We start from the raw sequence: 26313 nt of genomic DNA on the forward strand, positions 1-26313 counted from the left end.
TTCAAATGGATTATTATTGCAAAAAATCTTCCCTTTTTTTGGGAGTGGTGCATGCTGTTGTGTATCCTGGTGGCTGTTAGGTTGGGATGGTATGCAGTGACAGTTTATTTAGTGCTATAAATGATACAAGAGTTCTTAAACATTTCTCAACCTAAGGCAATTATGTGTTGATCTGGTAGTCTGTTTTTTAAATGAGTTTTTAAAATTGCATCAAACAGACTTTTGCATTTTTAAAATATATGTGCTTGGATTCTTTCAGGTCCCTACTGGTTTCCTTCATTGGCATTCTACATAGTTTTCATACTTGTTCTGTTTGGACAATGTGTATTTCATATTCACTTTTTAAAAACAGAAAACAATGAAAATTCTAGTAGCGTCTCTTACATACGTGTAAAATAACTCATCTCATTTGATATATGCTGCCTTAGTTACTGGTTTTATTATTCCTGTCTCCTCTCTTGCTTACTTCTCATTCCTTAGTAATTCAGGTCAGAATACTATGGCAATAAGAGAGATGAAATAGTTGAGATATATATATATATGCACATTTATTTTTTTTTTCAACAGGGAAGATAAAGATCTCTTCATCTGTCAGCTTCTGGGGGTTTGTGGGGTTTTTGTTTTGCTTTTGTCTTAACCAAGATAACTTTCTGGTTTTTGGTAGTTGGTTGTTTTGGGGTTTGTTTTGTGTTTGTTTGTTTGTTTCTTTGGGGTTTTTTTACTAGTTTTAGTTCTCTTTATTCTGCCTAATACTTTTCTTTGTTTCTGCATTGCATTTTCCCTATTTTTCATGACCAGAAAGTTTTTGTCCCAAACCCAAATTACTTTCAGGGAATTTATTTTCAGAATCCACACAAACCGAATCTCAGCTAGTGTTCCACCTTCTTGACAACCCTAAATCATACACTTCACACTTTTTTTTTCTCTGTCTGGTCAAACCAATGTCATTTAAATTACTTAAATGCAATTTTATAACTAAATGTATAATCTTGCAAACTCCTGGACCTTAAGTCTGTGGGCTAAGGTGGTACACTGTCCATTACCCCTGAAAACAATTGACTTTCATCTTTCTCAATTTGTGCTTCTTATGTGCTTTGTCATGTAACAATACTTACCTACTGATAGAAATGAGTGGTGTGTTTTGCATAATCTTGGAAGATATGACTCAATTATATATGAACTGTCATTTCAGATAAAGATGACATTTTATGTGTTACCAAGGAAAAGAAACTTGGTAATGTGTGCGTTTGGTTTCTGGTTTGTGCTCTGTAGTGGCTTGCTGCAGGTTTCTGGTAGTCATCTCTAGCTGTATTGTGTGAGTTTTACAGAGGCTGCTGTGAATTCTCTGCTTCTGATGAAGTTTTGTGGCTTTGCAAACCCTACTAAATCTTCTTTAAAAAGTTGTGGTTATATTACGCTCAAAGAGGAATTATTATATTTCTTTTGAAGAAAAAAAATCATAGCCTAGTAAATACTGGGTATCTGGGGAGAAAAATCCTCCGTTTATAGCCAATTTCCCCTGTTATACAGAATTTGTTATTACTGTTCCTCTTCTTCAGTGTTGCAAGATAGAACAAAACATTAAGCTACATATTTTATTTGGGGGAGGAGGAATAGTTTTGCTTTTTTAGTGCATTTTGTTTTCATAAATAAATATAAATATTTTCAGATGCATATAGCTGTAAATGAGTTTGGCTCCCTGCTCCAGAAGTTTTGATTAGAGGGGAAGAAAAAAAAAAAAATGTCCTGTTTGAACAGAAGGAAAAGAACCAGTTAAGCCTTGTTCTCCCTTTCTGAATGCACACACCTGTAAGCTACCACAGTTTAAAAAAAAGTATTTTTGTGGGAGCTGTTTGTTAAAATAGTATTATCTGCCTAGATTCTAGGCTTGCTTTGTTCTATTCAAAATAAGTATTAATGTTTAAATGGAAAAGAAAGCATTTTTGTAATGACAGAATCAACTCACTGTAAGCCTCATCTTGTCCTTAAATTACATTTTCATTCTTATAGAATGAAGAAATGAGAAGATATGTAGCTGAGTATGCCAAGTTGGAAAAGAAGCACTTCCCTTGCTTTCAATACAGGATGGAACTTGATGGAGAATTAAGAGATTGTTTTTGTAACACAAAATGCTAGAGCTATGTTGCTATCAATTTTGGAAAGCAAAATGTCTATAGATTTCTTTATCGTGTACTCTTTTGCATAAAAAGCAAAACACTAGCGGTTAAACTTTCTCTGTGAGGTTACTAGTATTGAAATATCAGGGTTTGGGTTGTTTTTTTTTTTACCCAAATAATGAAAACAAGGCTCTAAATTATACCCAAAGCAGAACTTCTAATAACACTGTGACTTGAGTCAGGTTCACAGATTAAAACTTGGTAAATTTTTCTGCTACTTAAATACAACAGATTCTTCATTTTAACATGTTGGTCTTTGAATTGAAAATACGATCTTGCTGAAGGGAAATGAGAAAAATAATGTAAACAAAGAAAGCAAATTTTTAGAGTAGAATAAAGCAATACTTCGAGTTAAATATTGGATGCCAAAAGGGGAAAATAGATATTTAGATCCCATATTTGTAGAATCTTTGAAACTACAGATTTTTCTGTAGGTAACCCGTGTTTAGCAACATTTTGGCTACATGTTTTATCCATTCTATTTTAATTACTCTGGTACCGTGCATATGGCTGAACAGCAGGATGTTTTTCATGTACAAAACCACTCACCAAATATTAGTAAAACTGCACTCCTGTCAATCTTTTATTTAAAGCAAGAAGAGCTTATAGGCACCAGCAGATCTAATAAAGGTTTGTGCTGCTTTCTACCAATGAAGGATGATTACAAGAATGGGAGGACAACATGCTGAAAAATTCTGAAATACATTTATAAGTAAATATGTTTCATGAAGTATAAATGTACTGTAAGAGTATTAGCAACATGCTTTCTACTTTCCATAGATGTCTTTGTGCCTTCTGCCTCATCTTTGGAAACAATAACTGTGACACTGATGTATTCAGTGCTATTGTGCCTGCTGTACTGGAAAAAAAAAGAGACACTTCAGAATAAGATATTCCATTTAAGACACGTTTGGACAAACCAGGGGGTAAATCTGCCTGGGAAAATGGGATTTAAGTGTCTAGAAAACAAGATTAGCCTTCTCCATTTGATCTTTGAAATCATGTTGAACTGAGATGTTTCAGAGTTGACAGCTCCTAGTGAATTTGCTTTTTCTTCGTGTTACTGAACTGGAGAGCAGAGGCCACAGGCCCTGCTGCCCTTTTATTGTCTTATAGCTCTGTTGAGTCAATTCTCATGCAAGAACTTGTGTTGCATATATTGAGTAGCTAAGGCTTCACTAATAGTATTTGACATTATAATAGATTTCCAGCCAAAATCATAGAGAAAGATTAGATGGATTCAAATCTCTGTGATTAATAGGATATGTTACTTCCCACTTTTTTTTTCTTCTTTGAAGTAAGAATACATAATGAATGTCATAATGTAACTGTAGTCTTTGCAGCTTCCTAGAATTACTACCTCAAGTAGGTGGCAAAAAGGCAAATAACAACTGTATCTTTTTTTTTTTTTTTTTTGTAAATAAAAATCAAGCATAAGCCACTGTAGTTAACACAAAAAGAAGGTTATGTGCTACTTTTTACTTAATTATTTAATGACAAAGGCCACATACATGGTATCACAAAAAAAAAAAAAAATACTACCACAGCTGTGAATTTTATTGTGGGGTAAACCAGCTAAATTCATAAATTCAGGAGAAAAAAAAAAATCAGTGGAAAATTATTATTTCTCTCATGAGAGACAATCAGCATTCTAAATAGAGATTACAAGTACAATGCCTCTGAAGAACAGATCTCTCACGTGGCAGTTGTTCTCACTTGGTGCTCTCTTTCTACTCTGCTATAAATTCAGTTGAGCAGTTTACATTTACTGCACAAGAAAGTTAGGGTGGATAAGTATAGAATCTCCTCATCCACAGGTAGATGTTTACTGTTTGCAGTGAGAATGTGTATAGAGGTATTGAACAGAATTTTTTCAGCTGAGTCTCAAATGCTAGAGAAACTAAATGCTGCATTCAAAGAAACTAAACTTAGTAGCTCTCATAAAACCTGATACTCCTGCAAATCAGACCATTTATATGAAATAGTTGATATTTAGCTATAAATGAAAGAATACCTGGAACACAGTTGTCTTGTTTCAGTTTATTTCATTCTTGTGAGATACACAAAGGAAAAGTGGTGGTGTTTAAATTACAACCATAAATTTGTTTCCAACAGAATGAAGGGGTCAACTTGTGGGGAGTTTTCACATCTGTTTTGCTGAAAAAACATTCCATAATACATGTGGAGTGTAAGGACTACCATAGTGCTCTGTGAGTAAGGAAACTGTATGTTTCTCTACTGGTTTGTGAAATTCTGAGACTCTTATTGAAAAAACCCTTCCACAAAAAGCTGATCTGGGCAAATAATCAGCCATATATAACTGGACCAGGCTCAGTGATGATCAGAGCTGTGGTTTTGAATCAAAGGAGTTCTTTTGTGATGAGATAGAGATATAGGAATGCACTTTGTCTCAAGTATGAGTATTTCCAACTTATAAGACTTTATAACCATGGGTAAAATGCTTCCTGTTTCTCACCTGCTCAAGCAGTACCGTGGTGATTTCAATGAGCAAACCATAGTTCAGCAACTCGCAGTCGAGTGGTTGTTTTTGTTTTTTCCCAGATGCCTTTTTTTTTTTTTTTCCCTCCCATTTTGGGGGAGCAGAACAGTATTCTGGATCTTGCTTGAAAGAGACAATGAAGTGATGATAAATTTTAATCCTTAATATTAGCTGTGTTGTTCATCCATTATATAATTTAAGAAGTTCTGTGTGAGTTTTAGTTAAATATTTTTTTAACTACAATGAAATCAGATTTGTAAAATACCCTTCTGCCCACTTCTTTACTTGATGGGCTTGGGTTATGTTTTGTGCATATTGTATGATAAAGACATTGATTTCAGGAATTAACATACTCTATGAAACATAGTAGTTCTATAGAAATCTCTCCCAATTCATTTAAAAAAAAAAAATAAAAAATCAAGATCGTTGTTATCATAGAGAGTCCAGCAAGGCAGTTTATCATCTTAGTCAAAAATCCTTATAAAGTTACGATTATCAATAATACATGTTGTAGAGGCTTATGGTGCAAGAAAAAGGAAAGAAAAAGTGTATGCTCTCTCTTGTAGCAAAAAGAATGAACCTATAAAAATGCTTTATTCTTCTTTGTTAAAACTGTAACCTTAAGTTATAGAGCAGTATCTGCTCGCTTTGCTAACCAGAATATTTTGGATGCATTATTTCTGAAACACTAAAGGAGCCATGAGAGGGTTAGCTAGATGCATATGTAACATGTTAATCCCATCACCAAAATTGTTAGCAAGATAGCAAGTTTCTCTCACAAAGTAGTATTTTTACAAGAGAGGTTGTTTAAATAGAAAGATTCAAATTGGTGTTTTTAGGATTTACAAGATTAGCAGTAAAAAAGCTGGGGGAGACATCTGGGTTTTTGGGGGGTAGAGGTATAAAATCAGAACCTTTTGATATGTAGTCTTTTGAGGGGAAAACTACCACCACCAAAAATACACCTTGCTCCCTGTCCCCCTCCAAAACAAACAAAACCACAAACAAAAGACCAAACAACCAACCAAAACCACTTAAACCATAAGGCCCTATCATGAGGTTTTGAAGACTCTTGTGGGTATATTTACACTAGTAGAAGTCTACAGCATGAACTTCCTGGTGAGGAACTACTAAGCCCTGAGTAAGTAATCTCAGAATTTGAAAATTAGGCATTTAAAGATCAAATTGTTACTCTATTAGTAATAATTATGCTAGTCTTGCTTTGAAAAGATTTCATACTGATCAAATGAAAAGTAGGGTTTCTTTCTTTTCTGACCTGGAATCTATTTTTTTTTATCTGTTTCTTGCTCCATTGCAACTGCTTTTCCAACCCTGCTTTTGTCTAAAACATACTTGCCTATGTTTGATCGGTAGCCTAATTTCTCTCTTTGTAAAGCATCTAACGCTCTTTATGGCATGTTTTATAATGGCAAAATTTTATCCTACAATTCAGTCAGAATTTCAGATCATCTAGCAATATACAATTAATATTCCTGCTCTGCTTGATTTTGACAGTCTTTGGTGGGAAACTTGACTCGAGTAGAAATCCATGTACTTTAACAGAAATCACTCCATGGGAGGAAAGATGAGAGCACTGAGAATATAAAATGGACATCTGAGCATCCAGTTCCTAAATCAGATATACACAATGCAGTGGCAAAGCACCTGTGGCAGTACTGCTTGCTGCTGGCAGCTCTGTTAGGCAAAATGACGTCAAAGTATTCACTTTGGGTATTCATTTGCTATACTGGGACAAGCTAGACTCTTTATTTCTTTTCCCCCTGCTGCACTGCTCAGCTTGGTGTGCAGAAAGAATGCATAAAATCCTGGCTCTGTAAAATAATCTCAATCATTCTATGACTTGACTCTGCCTTCTCCTGTATGGACAGCTGTACAGAACTCCTCCAGCAGTGAAGCAAAGAAAGAACTGCACTTATCTAATGGATAAATACAAAGACAAAAAAATCCTGTTTCTGTTTGGTTTCTTCACTTTTCATGTGGCTGATCTCATGGGCTTTGAGAGGTTGCCTTTAACTGCATGATAGTCTGTAAATAAAACTAAAGTAAGGTAATATGAGAAAATGGGAAATTTGAAGAAAAAGATTACTGCAGATACAAATAAGGAAAAAAAACCAAAACTTTTGAGTATCCCTTTTGTGTATGACTTGGACCCCTGTATGGATATTGTCACTGACTATAAGAGCTCTAACTGCAGAAAATTCAGAAAATGAGTAGTAATAATTTTAATTTCTGATTGAGTGTATTCTGGTTGCTAGTCAGGTGTGAATATTGTACTGCTAGTAAAAAGTTCATACAGTTGGACAGGCTATGTAACTCCTTATACTGACTTGAGGAATCACAATCTGTTACAGATGGTAGAGATGGAAAAGGACTTTGCACTATATAGTATATCTGATAGTCAACATAATTTCACTCTCTTGATGTAATGTTTGTATAGATAAATTAGTTTTTGACTGTGTCCTATGGAGAGGAAAACCTTTCTTCAATGAAAAGTAATTTTTCAAAAAATAATAAATCTTGACTGCTGTAAATAATACTTCTCAGTGTCTGTAGTGGCTGATTATAAAAAGTACTCAAAATTAGTTTCTGAATTTCTCAGAATTAGCAAAAACAGCTCTGTTACAACAAACTGTTTCAAATACAGTTTGTAAGTATTACAAGAGCTTAAAAAAATTGCAAAACTTTGAGATATTAATAAGAATTACCAGTGGATCTTATGCAAATTTACTAACCATTGTTCACTTTAACTTTTTAGACTGACTTAAGCCAATTGCTATGTGATTTTTTTTTTTAATTCACTAATTTGACAACTCTCCAGTAAAACCTACTGACATGTCTAAACTTTGAGATCTATCATATTTTTCAAATACTTCTTTTGTTCAGTAAAGAACTAAAAAGAATGAGCAAGACATAAATCTAAAAAGAAAGCATGAAGTCAGTCAGTCAACAATCAAACACTCCTCTTATCAAGAATGCCACTATTACTTTTGCTCTATTTTGATAGTCAAATTGCCAAGTTGGAGACTAATTTCATGGGTTCAATTATTTGCTTCAATTAAATTCCTGGCCAAGTTTCCTCTTGTATTACTTCGACATCCCCTTATCGCATAGGGAAATTTTCCAATGTAGATTCTCGGCATGAGGCTTCTCTTCTGTAACTTCAGGGATCTCAAAGTCAGCATATAGTCTCCCCCTATTACCAACAGGGATAAGCCATATTTTAGTACATATCCTAAAGTAAGTACCAAAAAAAGGGAGAATGAGTTCTCCTTTGGAAGGGGCTTAGCATTCTTCACGGTCTTACAGACAAATGTTGGCTTTAGACTAGAACCTTAATTCTGGGACAGCAAAAGGGACGTGAGATCCTCTTCCATTTGTTTTACTCTTTCTGTGTGTGGTTAGTTTTGCTGAATATCTGCCCACACGTAACTACTCTTGAAAACAATTGTGATTCTCCTTTCGGATCTCACATTTTTTGGCCCCTTGTGAGTCAGTAAATACTGATATGATGTAAGAGGAATATCAAGGCAATGGTGCCCTTGAGGCATCCTGGCATTTGCGTGAATTTGGGGATTTCTGTGTACTGTGGAGGCTAGAACAAATACAGTTCAACTGCTGAACTGAAAAAAAGGTCAAACAAGCAGATTTTTTTTTTTTTAATCTTTGCATGGTAGAAATTAGTAGAAATAGCCTATAAATTTCTGGTTTTAAGATAAACTATATTTTTAATGAAATAAAGCAGTTAAGTGTGCTTTGAAATGTCAAACTGACAGGTCTGTTTTGTTAAAATCAAATGGTTTGGCTTTGCATTGGGTGGGGGGAGCAGGAAATGGAGTTTGCTTACAAGGTCAATTGTTCAAGCCAACCTGAAAGAATGAGTAGTGTTATAATTACTCCACTGCTGTGCAAATATGAACCTGACTGATGAAGTGAACCTTCTTAATTATGAACTTTGATACTGTATATTTAGGCTAAGCTTTTGAAAACTCACTGAGTCCCAGCTCTTTTTGACCTTGACTGAGAGTAGATTGAACTCAAAGTTGTTTTATTCCTACTGGCACTCAACATTATTTTTTTAACAAGGCATCTGTTACATAGTTTAACTAAACAATAGGTCACACAATAAATATGTAGAAAAAAACCTTCAAGCTACTGTACTATAACGTTTAGGCTTTGAAGTTCTGTTTGAAATAAAAAAAAAAAAAAAGAAATACACTTTTCCTGTGTAGTTTTAAAACTCAAATGAATTTTTAAGACCTCCTATGAATATTAACAGCTTGCTATTAATGTCACTATGCGAATACATTTCTTTTGCATTTGGCTGAAAAAGAGTCTTATCCTTTTTGGATAGAACATCAATATACGTGAATAAATGCAAGGAAAAATCACTTATAGAAAAACAGATTTTATTTGAAAGAAGCCTATTAAAATGTAAAAGGATATAATTACCATTAATAATTGCTCTTAATTCCCTCTGGCTGCTTTGAAGATTTCAGTGCAAAACTGTGGACTATAAACTTTAGCCTATCAGGTGAATATAACACTCATTTCAGAGCTGTGTGGAAACAGATATTCCTTTAGATTATTTTAAATTTTATTTTACCATCTAGAATACTAGAACTCCGAAGATCCAGCAGTAAACATCTGTTTTCATCGTAAGAGATTAGAATTAAAGACTTACTAGGAGTAACCCAAGAGCAAACAGTGTGTGGTACAGGTGCCTTCTACCTGCAATCCCTCTTAAGAAGGAAAAAAAAAAAAAAAAAAGCTTTTACTATAGCATAGTTTGTACCATCTCTTTTGTGGCTGTCTTTGTAGCAGACAGCAGCAGTGCCATGTAGTTTGGGTTCACTGAGCTTTACCAGGTTCTCTGACAGTCTGACCTCCTCTGTAACCTCCATGGCTGGGGCAGCTCTGAACCCAGCACCACCCCACAGTCCTTCCACAGTACAGGGGCTGCTCCTGACTGGTCCCATCTCAAGGGAACTGAAAAATAAGATGGAAATATGACCAGGTGAGTTATTTACTCACTTATTTAGGTGAGTCAGCTGTGAGTGGCTCTAGTTATAGAAAGGGACTAGAACACAATTATGACTAACCTGCTGGGTTTGGGAGTAAAAACAAAATCTGGCTCCAAAAAGTGATGACAAAGCTGGCTTTTTGAACACTCAAAATTTTAAAGCAGAAAAAGCAAAGGGGACTTCTGTGTATCTCTGAAAATTATTTTAATGTAATATACCGCACTTTGGAGCCTATCTTTTTAATAAACATCTGCAAATTTTAGCTTTATTATTTTATATGCTTGTCTCTCTACCTCCTCCTTCTCTATCAGGGTCAGCTAGTTGCCCTGGGAAGATGCCATTGCTGCAGGGAGCCTTACTAAGGAGCTAGGGTTGTTTTTAGTTTTGAATGCACTCAGGCTTATATTCATTATCAATAGAGAAGATTAGGTTGAGTTACCCAGCTGGAACCTGCTAGTGAAAATGGTCTGTTGCTCTACCCTTTGCACTCAAGAGTTCTATGCTGGGACAGATTAGTTGAAGTGTCCCTGCGGAGTATAGCTGTAGGTTTGTGATGGGATAGGAATTTTAAAAATAGATTAGGCCCAGCATGCTACCCGCTTTTTAGATCAGTGGTAGCTGCTTAAATTCAAGTTCCAAAGAGATAAGCTACCAGAAGGACGATGGACGTGATGTACTGAAGGCTGCTTTGCCCAGCGATGGTCTGGTTCCATGTTGTGTGCGTCAGCTGCCTACTCCAGCCTGAAGTGTTGAAAGTCAAGAGACTGGCCAAAGGAGAAAGATTAACAAGTTGTGCTGAAAGGAAGAAACAGTCAAGAACTGGTCTAAGAATGTCTCTTATTACATAAATTCATTAATGATAAGGGGGGGAAATTAGTACGGCATTTACAGTATCACAGGGAACTAGGATCTGTGTCACCCAGTGTTGAGTGCTAAGGAAAATGAAATTTCTTGGCCAGATGGTGAAACAAGGAATTATTTGTGGCCTCTGATGCAATCTGCATATCAATGCAACTTTGTTCTTTAGTTCTTTGTTACTGCCTTTTTTTTTTTTTTTTTTTTTTTCCGCAGCTTTTGGAAAATGAAAAGGTTAGGAATTGAATTTTGAATTCATACAGACAGTGGCTCCTTATCCTTCCGATTTTTTGTGCCCAGGATGTATCCTTAGGTCTGATAGCAACAATACCACTTTAGATTTAAGAGAAAATGTACAGCTTTATGAAGGGAAAATGTTATGCTTTTTATTAAGAAATTGTTTAGCAGAGTACAAAACCTTAGTAACCAAGTAATGCATGGTGCCAATTCAAACTACTAGTAACGGTAACTTCCAGACCAAAAATTGGTATGTAAGTTTGTTGTTTTGCATTGTTTTATCATTTGTTTAAAAAAATAATTTAAAAAATCTGCTGCCTAACTTTCTCTGTGATATATATCCCCTAAACAGATACACTGGTATCTGTTTGTTTGTTTTTCTTTTTAAGGCAGAATGATTAAATCTAGTTTCAATGGTGATGGCAACAGCACTCTTTATTCATTTCGTTGTAGTTTATAAAGAATATTTTACAGATTGGATTTCCTGTGTGCTTCCTTCCAGCCCTATCTGTTGGACTAACTTCTGATGCAATCATGATGTGTAAAAATAAGGTTTTTAGTTATGACTAAGTATACGGGATCTGAACACGAGTCTAAAACACAAGAACAAATTTACTTTGTGGTTTGGACCTGAATCAATGAGAAATTGATTCAGTTTCCCTCAAAATATAAGAACTGTCCTATTGGCTCACACAAACCATCTGTCTAGACTGTCTATCTAGATTTCTGTCTCCAGCAGTTGCAATTGAACATCCCATTTAGCGGGAGCTCATAAGACTGTCTGCTTCCATGGCCCATTTCCTTCACGCATTTCCAGTATCTGCATTCATTGAATTAGGTATGCAATGTCGTACTCCTTTTTTTTTCTTTTCCCTTTTTTTCTATTTTGTGTGAGTTTATGGTTCTAATCTCCACTAATTTGTCTGATCTATTTTTAAATCTCACAGCTCACTGCCTCCCACTCCTTGTAACAACAAGTTCCGCAAGTTCGCTATCTGGTGTATCAATGTAAAAAAAACTCAAAAACCATACCCCAAAAGGTCCTGACACACTTAAACCAAATCCCAACCCAAACCACAAACCTCTGTTGCATCACTTTTAAACTAATCTTCAATTATGTGAAAAAAGAAGATGAACCCAAGAAAGAATCTCAGATCTGAATGTCTCCACATTTTGGCATTTTCTGTTACTGAATCAGTAAGACAGGCTTAAGCAAACCCTCCACTCTGAACCAGCACCTCGGGAGGGAAGTTTTGACCTTCACTCAAACATTGCAATAGGTAACTAACAATGCTTTTGCTGACCGCAAAGAATCAAGGGTGGCATAGGTGGAACACACTTTTACTAGCTTAGCTTTACAGATCTAGCTAGAAAGGACAGCACAAGCAGGTAGGCTTAGAATTGGAAATAGTTTTGATAAATCACTAGGGGGAAAAAAGTGAGATAGTGGACACTGTTCTGTTGGGAAATGTGAGCGCTTGCTTATGTTGGAAGCATCAGATCTACAACTGCAAGAAAGGGAACATATGGCTGGACAGAAAATCGTCAAAAAATATTTAAGAGTTACAGCTGATTGCAAGCTGAACATGAATTTGCTGAATAGGAAAATGCCATATGGGAATGTACATGCAGAAGAATGGGTTGGGGTTTTGTGTTCTGCACAAGACAGGTCAGTTTTGAAGTACGCTTTTTCAGTGTTGGGCATCATCATTCAGAGAACCACTGGACTAACTGAAGATTATTCAAATTACAGCTATAAGGATAAGCAGAACTTAAGAAAATAAATATCTATACAAAAATGTTGGAAAAACTGATGTTATTTAGCTTAAAACAAGATGACTAAGGAAGGGTAAGTGTTCAAATGTGTAAAAGGCTCTTTTACATAGGAGAAAATAATTGACTTTGGTAAGGAAAATCTGTTAAATAATAAGGAAAAATGAGGATCAGAAACAGCAATAATACATTACACTGTTCTGGGCTTGAAAATTAATTTGTTTCATTACTGTTTGACAATTTTTTTTTAAGTGTTAATACTTCAGTAACTTGCATTTGAAGGGCTTAGCTTATTCTTATTTTCAAGAGCAGCCACAACATTGAACAGGAGGTTAAAGCACTGGAGAAAAAGGGTGTGGGGGGGAAATGCAGCAGAAAAAGAGGTACGCAGGAACATAGTTAGTAGAGACCGCATCTCTCTATAGAAATAATTGTTTCTGTCATTGTTTCAGCAATTACATAGAAATGTCTAATGAATTTATATAGAACTGTTTTATTCTGTTACATGCCAAAAGCTTATAAATATAATTGGGGAAAAAAGATTCTGAATACATTCTTTACCTTGTAGATTGTCACTTGGAAAACCACTGCAGGAAGTTACGTAACATGGTAAGAGTTTGTATGTGTAGTGGTCGTGTGCTGTTAAGTTTCTAGTATGTTTTGTTGAATCTAAATTTGTTTATATAGTGACATGGCTTCAGTTACACACAATTTAGACTCTGCACAGCTTTCAGTTAAGAGGCAGCATAAATTTACAGTCCATCACTTTATTGTTTATAGTCAAAGGTTATAACAATGAACATCATCGCTATGTGGAGAGAATAATTAGTTTAGAGGATGTTAAATCAATATACTCTACATACCCATTCTTGTGTGAGACCTTACATCATAAAAGACAAGAAAAACTATGGTAAAGACAAAAATCCTAATGTAAGACAACTGAATAAAACGTGTGCTAGGGCTTTCTCCATTCTAAATTTAGGGCAGCTTTAAAAATATGTAATTTGCTTTGGGTAATAATTCAAACACTTTTCTTGAGATGCTGCCTTGCGCTGTCCATTTTTGCATCATACTAACTCCTTAGCATTGCAATGGTTTTTATGCTATTGCAGTTGTCCAGTCTGTAGCATAGAGAAATTCTAATGTTAGATGCCAATAGTCCTGATTTTTAACAGTTTAGAAAGAGAATCCCTGAGAACAAAGAAAACCCAATAATCCTGTAATCCCTGAATATCAAACAGTGTCAAAGGGCTGAAGACTAAGGATTCTTGTCATGTTAATTAATTTACAAGAGCAACCAACTTTTATGCCAAACGAGAGACAAATTTCTAGATAATAAAGTGCAGGTTGCTAGGTCAAGCATTGTAGAAAATTATTGTGCAGCAGTGATGTCTTTCTCATTGAATTAAAGTTATACATCCTGGCAACATTTTTAGAAAAAAAGAATGGATAAAGCTACAATTCAGCATCTGGCTCAAAGCAGGAGGATTGGTGTTCAACACTTTCCCATAGGTTAAGTTTTACAGTGGGGATGCCTGATTGAAGTCAAGGAAAAGTCTTCTGTTGCTTTTGACAATCTTCAAACCATCATGCTCAGATCCTTTCCTAGGATCGTATAAGGAAACACTAAATAAGAGCCTGTTTTAAAAATAAATGAATAAATAAAATCTGCTTGTAAGGAATGAGGAAGGCCATTATGCACATAATCGGTGAAACCGCAGTAGTCAGTAAAACTACTCCTAAATCTTTCCACTAAATCATGTTTTACATAAAAGAAGAGGGTTTGAGGAGAGAGGTGGACTACAGCCTGAAATCCACTGCACCATCCTTTTTCAGTAGCTAAGTCTTCTCTTCCATAGAACCGGTTACCCCTGGTAGATAAGAAATATGGTGAGAAATGTTTAATAAATCTTGGGATTGAAGGATTCTATTGGCGGAAAATGCATTAGTGAGCACATTTTCCAGTAGGCTGGCACTGAATCTGAGGCTCATTTACAGTATTTACATTGAGTTTGATATTTAAGACAATGATCAATATACATAATTTTTCCCATGCTTTTAAGCATTAGAGGAAATATGTGGGAATCCTATCTGTAAAGAAACTAAGGACTAACAGTTATTACAGTGCCTTCATCTTTTGGAATTATTCCAGAATGGTGCTGCCACAGTCTTTCGAGTTGCTGTACTTGGGGAACAGTGTTTTCTACTTCTGAGATTTACATTAAATATAAATTCCGCTGAAACTCACTGGTAATACTATGAATGTTGAAAAAAAAAGAAAGCCATGCTGTCTGTGATTTTAAATCTTAGATGTGCTTCCATATGCCTGTTTAAGAGGAGAATGCGAAGGAGATTGGTTTGAATCAAACACAAATATTAAAATATAAGGAGAATGGAAATTAAAATCATGAAAAGAAAACTTTTAACAAAGAATCACAGAATGAGCATTTAACTCTACAATAAGAAAATAGGCCAAATTACAATAGCATGCTACAGATTTTTTCTTGCTGCTATTGACTCTTTTCTATTCCCCAGCCTCAGATCGTGTTTCATATAGTGGTTTCTCTCTGACTTTTCATACTGTTAATGAATGGAGATAGGAAACAGGTATTAAAACACATTCATGTTTCAAAAACAGGATATATCAGAAAGTAACATACCAGGTATGTCTTGACACAGGAGAGGAATGTGCTTGACAGATGTAAGTTACACCAACTTGAACAAGAGATTGGGGTCTGGATTTTTCTAATGCAATTTTAATGCAACATCAAGAGAATTTGTTTGAAGGAATCTTACAGCTGACACACAAAAATTTCCTTTGTTTGTCAATAACAGCTACTGTTGCCATTGAAACATAACAGGGAAAGACCTAGACCTGTGTCTCTATGGTGTTAGGATCTCTCTTTAGTTATTTGTCAGTATAAGGTCAGGTCGTTGTTGGTATACTGAGTGCCACTTGCAACTTTATTTGTCCTGTAGACCAATTTCTGCTTAAGTCGAAGACAAGAGGAGCAGTATTAATCATTAGGTGGTGGGGAAAGGAGAAAATATTATTTTAAAATCAGTAAACCTTTAAATTAGTCATCTTTTATGGGATGGAAAGAAACACAGTCTGAAGTGAGGAAAATCTTTAAGTGTCCCAGAGCCAACGGAATATTTGTTTATAAACAGAAGATATCAAGTATCTTAGATTTCAACCACTTAATTTTTAAAACCTTATGGTTAGACTGTGACATGAGGTGCTGTGACTATGATTACTAGCTTTCAGTTATGACACTTTGAAGTTGCTATAGAGAGCAGTTGATGGAAATGCTCTGTTGCAAAATAAAGCCTTTGATCTCATGATGGATATTCTATTAATTGAGGTGGGGGGAAGGGACAGAACGAAAGTGCTGGGGAACTGGGGAAATAAATAATGAAGCCAACTGATATTATGATGTCACAGCAGGAGTGGTACGTTCCATCCTGGTTTGTGGTTTAGTTATGGAGAGGGGCTCCTTGCGTGGCACTCAGTTATTGAAATACTATTATCTGTGTATCATTTCTCAGGAGGGTTTAATTAATGTACAGCAAAAGATCTTGCTTTCTACACTAGTCTGTGATGTTTCTGAGAGATTTTAACATGCTAAACTCAAATTAGTAACGCTGTATTTCTATTTAGATGGATTTTGCATCCTGGACTATGCTCTCCTTTAGACTTTAATCCTATGCTTTGATCTGCAATGCTGTAATGGTCTACTGAAGAACAATAGGCTTCTTAGTTCATGTACACTATTTTATTTCTTCATAGCTGTGTTGTTTAAATTCTACCAATGTCTCTGCTTCATTGCTTTACTGTGTTGTGAAGATGTTAAAAAATTGCTAGTGCTTTAATAATGTTCTAGTAAATATAAAAACTTTTAAAATGCAGCTCTATTTAAACTTCAGATTTATTTCTAGATGCAAGTGAAGCGATTACTTCCTAGCATCAAAATAATTTATGTAGCAGCAAGCTGAAATACCATCTTGAAAATAATAAATTTTTAAAGCACAGGAGGTACCCGAGGGCCTCCTAGAGATACCTTTATGCCTAACCCCCAGAATGTCGTTCCCTGAATAGTTACATAATGGGATTCCCGAAGAATAAGAGCAGTGTAATATGAGCCAGCATCCAGCCAAGGCAGTCAGGATCTGCCCGCACAGTTCATTCCCATACAGTCTTATTACTGGTAGATGTATAAAAGTGATGCAGAGCAATTTGAAAAGCTTTCTAAATATTTATACAAGGTTCAATAATGCTGTTCACGTGGAGCAAAAGAAAGAGTACAGGGAATATAACTTTTTGCACAGCTGAGACTTAAGCAGGCTGTAGTGTGTTACTTTGTTAGCACTGTGCAATCTGTTTTGATTTCACTGTTTGACTTTTTGTTGTTGGGTTTGTTTTGTTTTAGCCACAGTGTGACTGGAACACAGTATCTATACTATGTTTATTTAGGGCTCTGAATGGGGTGTAACTTATGTTCACAGATGGCTCCAGGATGTTATTGATAGGAAGGTTACAATTACAGTACTCTCTAGGTTACTCTGTTTCTAATATGGAAAAATCTTCTTTCTCTCTGGCCAAAAAAAGCTGCTATACTGTCTCAAGTGAAGCTGCCAACACTGCTCAACAAGTAACAAGTAACATAACTTTTCTTGGACCGTTTCAGACAGGCTCTGTGTGCGTTTTACCCAACTTCATCTGTCGGGTTCAGAGCCGGCTGGAACAAGTCGGGCACTTCACTTTCCCCTCGGGGCTGGGACCTACAGCGGGCTTCATCTTCGCGGAGCCAAGGCTCGGGGCGGGCCGGGCGAAGCCCGGCGCAGCTGGACCGCCCGTGCCCCTCCGGGTTGTGCAGGGGCGGCTGGGGCCTGCTCGCCTCCCCGGCACAGCCGCGACGCGTCCTGGGCGGCCCTTTGCCCGCAGTGCGGAGCCACCGGCTCTCCGGGGCGCCAGCGCAGCGGCAGCAGCAGGCGGCGCCGCGGCAGCAGCGGAGGAGGAGGAGGAGGAAGGCCGCCGGCGGCCCCCCCTCGTCGCGCAGAGGCGCAGGCAGAGGGCGCTTTCGCCATGCGCAGCCCCCGCCACCGCCGCGCAGCCCCAGGCGCCGCGCAACCCCCCGGCCGCGCTGGCGCTGACAGGCGTCCGGAGAGACCTCCGCGGCGGGCGGAGAGGCGCGGAGCGAAGCCCCTCGGCCCGGCCCGCGCGGGAGGGCGAAGGGAACTCCCCCGGTGCGAGCGGCCGCTCGGTCCTGCTCTGCCGCTCGCCCTCTCTCTTTCCCTTCCCTCCTCTCTGCGCTTTCCACCTCCCCTGCTCCTGAGTGAGCGCAGCCTCGGATGTCCGGTTTCCTGGTGGGTTTTTTACCTGGCAAACTCCGGATAACTTTGGTGAGAATTTGTAAAGCGGCTGGGAAAGTTGGGAACTCTCCTGCAGGCGTCTAGGAGCTGCTGCTACTGCATCTTCTCCATCCCACGGATTTTACTGCCTTGGATATTGCAAGGGGGAGAGAGGGAGGGGGGAGAGGAAGAGAAGAAGCCTCATAATTTCGGCTGCATTCCTTCAACTGCCCCGCGGCCCCGCTCCGCGCCCGCCCTGCCATCTTTGCACAATGCACTTGCTGGAGGTGCTCTCCCTAGGTTGCTGCCTTGCTGCCGGCGCCGTGCTCCTGGGACCCCGGCAGCCGGCCGCCGCCGCCGCCTACGAGTCCGGCCAGGGGTACTACGAGGAGGAGCCCGACGTGGGGGAGGCAAAGGTAAGCCCATTTCCCCGCTGCAGATGCCAGCTCACTCCTTTTAGGCTTGTGGCTCCGAGTCCGTTTGAACGGATCGCTTGGAAATCCCAACGAGGAAAAAAATTGGGAGAAGCGTTTTTCAGTGGGGGGCTCTTCAAAAGCGAGGGAAGGAGAGTTAAAAAAAAAAAAAGTCTGGATTTTCAGGGTTGCTGGAAGGAAGGTTACTTGGGGAATCACTGTATTTACAACGAAACGCAAAACACCTGATCGGCAGAGGCAGCCGAAGGGCTCTGCTCCTGCCGTAGTGTTCGGGCTGCCCGGCAGGGAGCGGTCCCGGCAGCGGCCCCGCCGTTTACAGTGGGGCTCGGACAGGGCAGCGACCCGCCGGCTTCAGCCGATCCCGGCCCCGGCAGCGTTCCCAGCCGGCGGGTCGCGGGTATACCCGGGGCTAACATGCGGGGGGTCCTGCGGCGGGCTGGGATGGGCCGAGCTGGGGAGGGCGGGAGGGACGGCTGGAAAACTCTAGGAGAAGCAGCTGTGCACAGGAACGGAGCTGCGAGGGAGGCGTGGGGAGACGATGACAACAAAACCAGAGACTTTCCATTTGTTGAAAAGTCTCTTGGAGTTATTGACGCCTTGGATGAGTTGCTGCTGCGTAACAGAATTGACGGGAGGTGTAAAGTGACACTCCAGTCTGAAAATTTTTATTCTACCTAGGCATACAGTGGAAGTTAGGCTTAAATTCTCAGATTCCAGTCACAAATAGTTAGAATTCGGTGTTAATTTTTGCTTGTATAGGAAGTTTTGTAATGCAGAATTCAAGTACCTTTGATACTTGTGGTTTTGCAGTTCCCGGTATGCTGATGCATACATACTATGTGGTTGTACGCGCATCTGGCATTATTAGGAAGACCTTTGATTGTCTGAACTTCTGACAACTCTTACCCTCATCTCATTGTTTTGAAGATTTCTGACATACTGAAAGCGATCGTGACCCTGCTCATTCATTATTCATTTCAGTATGGGGTGAGGGGGAAGTGGGGATTAAAAGTTAAGCTGATATTCTGATTTATTTTTTTTTTTCCATGCTGTTTGTTTTACTGAATAGAAGTTTGGGTGATTTTATTGTAACTACATGGGAAGTCAAGTTTTGGTAGTGTACATTGATGGTACTTATGTCAGGTATTCAAACTGTTATAGACCATACATAGTTCGCACAGAATTCATGCTTTTCAAATGATATTCTGCACAGCAAAGGTTACTGAGTATACTGTAGTCTTTCTTTGAAGATTTTAATTACAGATGAATGCTTATGTTGCAGTGTTGTGACTGCTAGTATGCTATCAGTGACCGTGTTATTTATCAAGTATTTTTCAAACTTAAATATTTAAAAGAAGAAACATGAAATAAATTCAATTGGTCACTCTTATCATTTAGACTATCTATTAAAAAAAATGCAAAACTTAGTGAAAGGTAAAAAATACATCAGCTTTTTCTAGCCCATTACTATAAGTCAGCTATTTACTGGGTGGAACTGGCATTTGACCCTCAGAATACATAGCTTCTGCTGAAAAGGTAGAAAGAATCCAAACTGGAGGACAGTGCACAATTTGTACACTTGAAATGCTGAGGTGGAACAGCTGATAGTGAAGAAATTTTCCTAAGTGATGCTGTATGTCCCCAAACACGTGTTGTGGACAGTCACTCTGTTTCTTGAAGAAAACTCAAAAGTTTTTGGGAGCTGCCACTGTAGTGCATTGTGTAAAAGTGCAAGTGCTCCCAGGAAGAAGGGGAACCGCCAGGAAACTAGAGGAAGAGAGGTCAAGAGACTGGGAAGTGAGTGGGATAGCATGTGTTAAGTGATGATGTTAACAGAAAAAATGGTTTTGTGCCTGACTTCTGGTGAGTAGTAGAGACAGAGAGAGGGAGAATGGCTCTGGATCCAAGCTGACTTAGTCATGTTAGAAGTCTTTAGTTGTGAGTTTACTTTTGCTGGAAATGTTTGAGTGAGTGCTGTGCATATTTGTTCATGTGATGAGAGAACGTTGAGATGAATGTCTGAAGTAATTGTGAAAGGATTAAGTAAGTGAACTTAAGTAATTGTTTCAGGGAAAATCCGATTATATTGTCAGCAAAAGTCATCTGCTTTGAACTTCCTTAACTTCAATCAAAAATGTGTAATCACTTGAGTTTGTGTTCATAGATGTTACGCTTTTTCTGTTTCTACTTTTCACCCGTGTGCCATAGTGTTGCATATTAAACTGATGCCTAAGTCAGGCCATACAACCTTTTAGGTCAAGTCTTTGCACAATATATTTATTTCTTTACTCCTATTTTAAGAACTCCAGCTTTAGAAATATTTTAAAGAGTGCAGATGAAGTTGAGGATCCTCCAACATAGACGGAAAAGCTCAGCAGGTATTAAGGGTATTGTGTTTTTATGCAGGTAAGTGGTATGCGTGTGCAGCAACTCGGAAGCATTACAGATATAAATAGTAGTAGTTCTTCATACACAGCTCATGCAGGGGCATGTTCTGCAGCAAGTGGGCACTGATAAGCTTGTGCAACGCTGCTTTCCCCCCTTTTTTTCCAGCCTGAGGGTAAAGTTCATTATTTAACAAGCTTACAGGGACAAGATGAGTACTTTTCAGCTGAACTGTCTGCTCAGTGGGATGGGAATCAATCCTACCTATAAATCGCCTCTTTCAGATTTCCTGCAGCATGGGGGAGTTTCCCCAATGAGGCTGCATCCCATCTCTCCCAGCAGGGCAGAAGGCAGGGTGGCCCTGGCTCCCTCTGTCTGTGTGGCCTGCCAGAGAAGACAACCTGGTTTTTCAGTTCTCTCTCTGCTTAAGATGCCATCAGGTGAATCAGCCCTCCAACCGCTAAAGTTGCTGCAGTCTGGCAGGGCTCTCTGCCCTGCTGCCCCTTCTGCCCCACCGCCCAGCAGAAATGCTGGGAACAGCCACAGTAAGGAGAGGGTGAGCAGTTGTGTGACACTGGTGGCTTGAAAATGTAGCTTCTTGTACCGTCTGTGAATATTTTGATAACTCTTATAGTGTGATTAGTCTCTGCCTCTAGTTCTTTACCTAGTTTTGAACTGGGAACCTGTGGTGAGTATACACTGCAAAGTATTATAAGTAAATAAAATAATTCTTTATTGCTTGTTTGCTGAAAGTTTCAAAATGAACTAGGGGTACTACACTGGCATTCTAGGCATGAATTAAACTTCTTCGATTATTGAAACTAAGGTGTGACAGTAGCATGTATCTGGCCTGCATTAATGGTAATGGAGTAACAATAGCAGGGGTAGATTATTATGGTAACAATAACTGGAAAGAAGACACATATCTGGGAGTGTGTGCCATAGCTGCACCTTTATTTTGTTATGTAGTCAAACCTTTAGGATTATATCACTACACAAAAGCAATATTGATCAACTGTCCCACGTAGTTTTTAGAGGTTTAAAACTACATTTATGCAAGGATTCTTAGTCTTGTGTTAGAATGGAAATAACAAATGAAAATGTATTTGCCCGTTCTAAAGTGTATCCCTGAAGGTGGCATTGGGGCTTTTTTAGGCAGACAGCAATAAAGTACAGTCTTTGTGCTGTGATTTTGCTACTTGCTTTTTGCAATGGAAATAGGTGCACTTACTTGAGCTCCATTTATCTTGGATGCTATCTTAGCTCAGAGATACCTTTTTATTATTATTTTAAACCTGACCTAATCATAAAATACTGCTAGTTGATGGCTACTGGAGTTTAAATACTGTTCGTGTGGGAGTGGGATGAAAAGCAGTATGTCAGTTTCTGAGGTTTTCTCCTGTCACTGTATCTTGATGGTGTAATCTCAAACCCATCAGTTTTATGGCCACCTCTGAGTTTGTGAAGTGTGCCTTACTCCTCCTTGTGATGTAACGTGCACTGGTGAGAGATGAGGCTAGGTTTTCTGCTCTGAAAACAAGCATAGATCTCACTCTCAGTACTCAAGCAGTGCTAAATTGTGCAAATAGGGAGAATGTTATATTTTTCTGCTGTTACTATTTTGTCTGCTACAACTTTCTTTTTTTTTTTTCTTTTTCTTTTTCTTTTTCTGTTTTTGTTTTTTTTTTTTTTTTTTTTTCGCAGACACAGGCATACACACAAAGATGCTGTCTTTTTGTAGAAGCACAACTTGTGTCAGATACAATAGGATGAACATAAGTAATATAATAGGACCTATTATGAAGCCTAAGCAACAATTCTGCAAACATTCTGAAGGTTCTAAGGAAACTTTGGGAATCACTTAACTAATTGCAGTGTTTGGAGGCTTACAGAAACTTCTCAAAAATATTATTTGTATGCTCACTTAGGTTCAGTGTGTTGTATGTTTAAACTCTTGCATGTTCTTCAAGGGTCTGTGTCTGCTTATTTTAGTAAAAATAAACCAGGATTTGATCTTTAGGCTGTTGTAGCTGAGAGTGATGGTGGTAATTCTTGTGTATTGATACCCTGCATCCAGGATAGGAAGTACGTCTTAGAACCTTATGTTCAGCTGCTGCTTTCTTGAATGTGGTCAGTGATTCATTAAAACAAAATGCTTGGAACTGAGGGAATCCAGCTGAAGCCAGACTGGTATCCTATCAAGTTTAATATCCTTGTTTAATGTAAAAAATGTGCTACAGTTGTCTGTAGAATGAATTATAAGAAATTCCAAGCAAGATTGTTACTTGAAAGATGTCAGCTCTTTTGAAATCTGAGTTGCTTTTTGAAAGTTTTAGGTTTGACAAGGTGTTGAATTTTGTTTAGTAAGTAGGATAAGTATGACTGTTTTCATTATCTGTTATAAAAAATCAATACTTTTTTCCCCTAATTTCATCTTGCTTCTAACCTAAGTGTTATGTAATATGAAGTTCCTCTCCATGTATATGTATATCTCCTTCAAAGGCGCACTAATGACTGCATAAATAGCAAAAGAACTTTAATGTAAAACATCAATAGCTGGGGGGGTACCATAGGGGATTGTTTGTTTGAATTCCTATTGTATATGAATTTGTCAACTTGTTTTCCTTTTTTTGTGTTTATCTGTCACCAGAAGTTTTTCTGATTACTTCATATTTATGTGTCACTGTACTTCCCCCCCTCTTTGTTGCATTTCAGATTTTAATTAGGAAATAGCTAAACTGTAAGTCACTTATTCTTCTGCTCTTCCATTGTAATAATTGTACATCAGTCTCTCTAGCTCTTTAGTAATTTGTTTTTTCTTCTGACACTTCCTGACTTGTCTAAGATGGCTGTAACTCCTTACAAATATTTAGAGACTGCAATTTCCAGTGAAGTGGATGAATGTTTTGGGATGATGCTCCTATTTAGCACAGTAACCAAGAGGTATGATGTTATTTGGAGGAGGAGGAGAAGGGAAAACACCTTCTGATAACTGAAAAGAAAAAAAAATAGTAGTAGTTGGTATAATTTGGCTATATTGTATTCTTTGCTGAGTATGGGTGAATTCTGTTTTAAGGTGAATATGTTATCTTTCTAAATGTAGTTACTGAGGCAATACATCTTCTGCAGGAAATTTTTTGGATTTTCATCGTGACTCACTTCAGTGAAAAATGATTGCTTGAGGAAGTTAATGACATTAATTATCTGACCCTGCCATCACCCTGAACCCTGTAGTACTCCATACTGTTCACTTAACAGCTTCAACAACTTGGTGGCAATTTTCAAATAGCCTGATCTTGAGGATGCAGCTTAAAACCTGTTGGAGGTGTTTTGCATCCTGTTCTTCACTGAAGGCAGAGGACTCCTTATCTTGGACAAGAAAAAATACTGGCAAAGAACTGAACAATTCTTGGAAGACACCAGAAGGCTGTTGGGAAATGGGGAACATGGGTGTTTATCTCTGATATCATAGGTGTGTGATCCCCTGTGTTATTCCTGCTTGCTTGTGGCAGTCTTGTGAAATAAGAAATTTCAGGAATCATATGTCCTTTGAGCAAAGTCCTTTGAGCAAAATCCTTTGCACCATAAAGTGGTTTAATTCTTTGACTTTTCTTACCCAAGAATTGTCCTTTGTTGGCAGAGAGGAATTCAGCAGACGGGATTTCTTCTGAGAACAGCCATGGCATTTAGCTATTACCTCTTTTTTTTTCTTTTTTCTTTTTTTTCTTCCCAAACGAGAACTGTAGTATCTTCCCAGCCCCCTGCATGTGTGAAAATTTCTGGGACTTGAAGAGATTTTCAGAAACATATCCTACAGAAGAACATTCAGAACAAGCAAAATTGGTCTAGCTGTCCGTCAACTGTCTTTGATTACAGAATTCAGCAGACTAAGTGTAGTTGTGGTGAACTGCCCCAGCTGTCCACAGTGTACTTGCTGCATCAGTCACAATATTCAGAGCCAAGAGAAAAACTGGCGAAGTGAAACTTCACACATTAGCTACTAACTATTTACTTATGATTGTGTAGACAAGGAAAAGTTTGGGCTTTGTTTGTTTGTTTTGTGGGTGTTTTGGTTTTCAAATTGGCCAAAAGAGATGCAGGTGGTAAGCAACCTCTGCAGTCTGCTCAAGGAACAGTCTCATTAGAGCAACAAAGAGAAGCAATTGTAAAGGTTGAGGTATTTATTATTATACTTCTAGGTCAAATGCTTATTTTGGCAGGCCTGTATTACAATTCTGATTCAAGTAAGAGCCTTTCACCCCTTTCCAAATAGGTGGCTAATACTCATTACCCTGCAGGTATGGGATCCATATGCACAATCATGTGAAGAAAAGCTGGCAGTTGTTTGAGGTGTGCTGTCTGCAGATGGAGGGATACATGTTCCTGCTCTGCTGACTGGAATCCTGATCCTATAGGATTCTTGCTGAGGAAGCAATTCAAGGGTGGCATGCACAAGTTCTCTTCTCTGGCCTCCCTGTGACCCAGAGTGAGACAAAACGGACACTTCTCTGAACCTGTTCTCTTCCAGTCCACCAGGTCTGGGATCTTTGGACTTGGATTCACCCCTAGCTGCACTTGAAAGTGCTCTGTCCTGGTTTTGGCTGGAATAGAGTTAATTTTCTTCCTAGCAGCTGGTATAATGCTGTGTTTTGGTTTAGTATGAGAAGAATGTTGATAATACACTGATGTTTTAGTTGTTGCCAAGTAATGTTTATATCAAGTCAAGGACTTTTCAGCCAGAAGGCTGCAGGTGCACAAGAAGCTGGGAGGGAATGCAGCCAGGACAGCTGACCCAATCTGGCCAAAGGGGTATTCCTTACCATATGATGTCATGCTCAGTATATAAACTGGAGTTGGCTAGGAGGCAGATACCACTGCTCAGGAATCAATGGGCTGTTGGTGTCACGGGCAGTGAGCAATTGCTTGTTGTGTATATTCTATTATTTTTGTTCTTTGCTGTCCTGCTGAACTGTTCTTGTCTCAACACACCAGGTGTTTTTTCCTTTGCCCCCTTTCAATTCTCTCCACCATCACACTTGGGGGTGGAGAGGTGAGTGAGCAGTGACACGGTCCTGGTTGCTGGCTGAGGTTAAACCATGACATGCTTGAACAAAGTTGAGCTCCAGGAACTGTCCATGTAGGTGGTGGCACTTTGCACTATATGCACATTAGAGAAACTTAACATAGAATCATAGAGTCATTTTGGTTGGAAGAGACCCTCAATATAATAGAGTCCAACCATAACCTAACTCTGGCACTAAGCCATGTCCCTAAGAACCTCATCTATGCATCTTTTAAACACCTCCAGGGATGGTGACTTCACCACTTCCCTGGGCAGCCTGTTCCAACGCCTGACAACCCTTTCCATGAAGAATTTTTTCCTAATATCCTATCTAAACTTCCCCTGGTTCAACTTGAGGCCATTTCCTCTTGTCCTACCACTTGCTACTTGGGAGAAGAGACCAACACCCTCCATGCTACAACCTTCTTTCAGGTAGTTGCAGACAGCAATAAGGTCTCCCTTCAGCCTTCTTTTCTCCAGGCTAAACAGCTCCAGT

General features: G+C 38.5%; 1 protein-coding gene across 4 annotated transcripts in view; it reads left to right on the top strand.

The window, feature by feature from the left end:
- Positions 1–26313, top strand: part of VEGFC (vascular endothelial growth factor C) — a 215536-nt gene that overhangs the window by 118831 nt on the left and 70392 nt on the right. Inside the window, exon 1 of one of the 4 annotated variants that reach the window (XM_065061310.1) lies at positions 17731–18352. The exons of the other annotated variants lie outside the window; for them this stretch is intronic. Within the exon in view, the coding sequence (XP_064917382.1) occupies positions 18209–18352 (144 nt within the window). The 5' untranslated portion in view covers positions 17731–18208. Of the gene's footprint in view, positions 1–17730; positions 18353–26313 lie in introns of those variants that run through there. 4 annotated transcript variants of the gene reach the window in all.

This window comes from Columba livia, chromosome 4 (assembly GCF_036013475.1).
Source record: "Columba livia isolate bColLiv1 breed racing homer chromosome 4, bColLiv1.pat.W.v2, whole genome shotgun sequence".
NCBI classification, from domain to species: Eukaryota; Metazoa; Chordata; class Aves; order Columbiformes; family Columbidae; genus Columba; species Columba livia.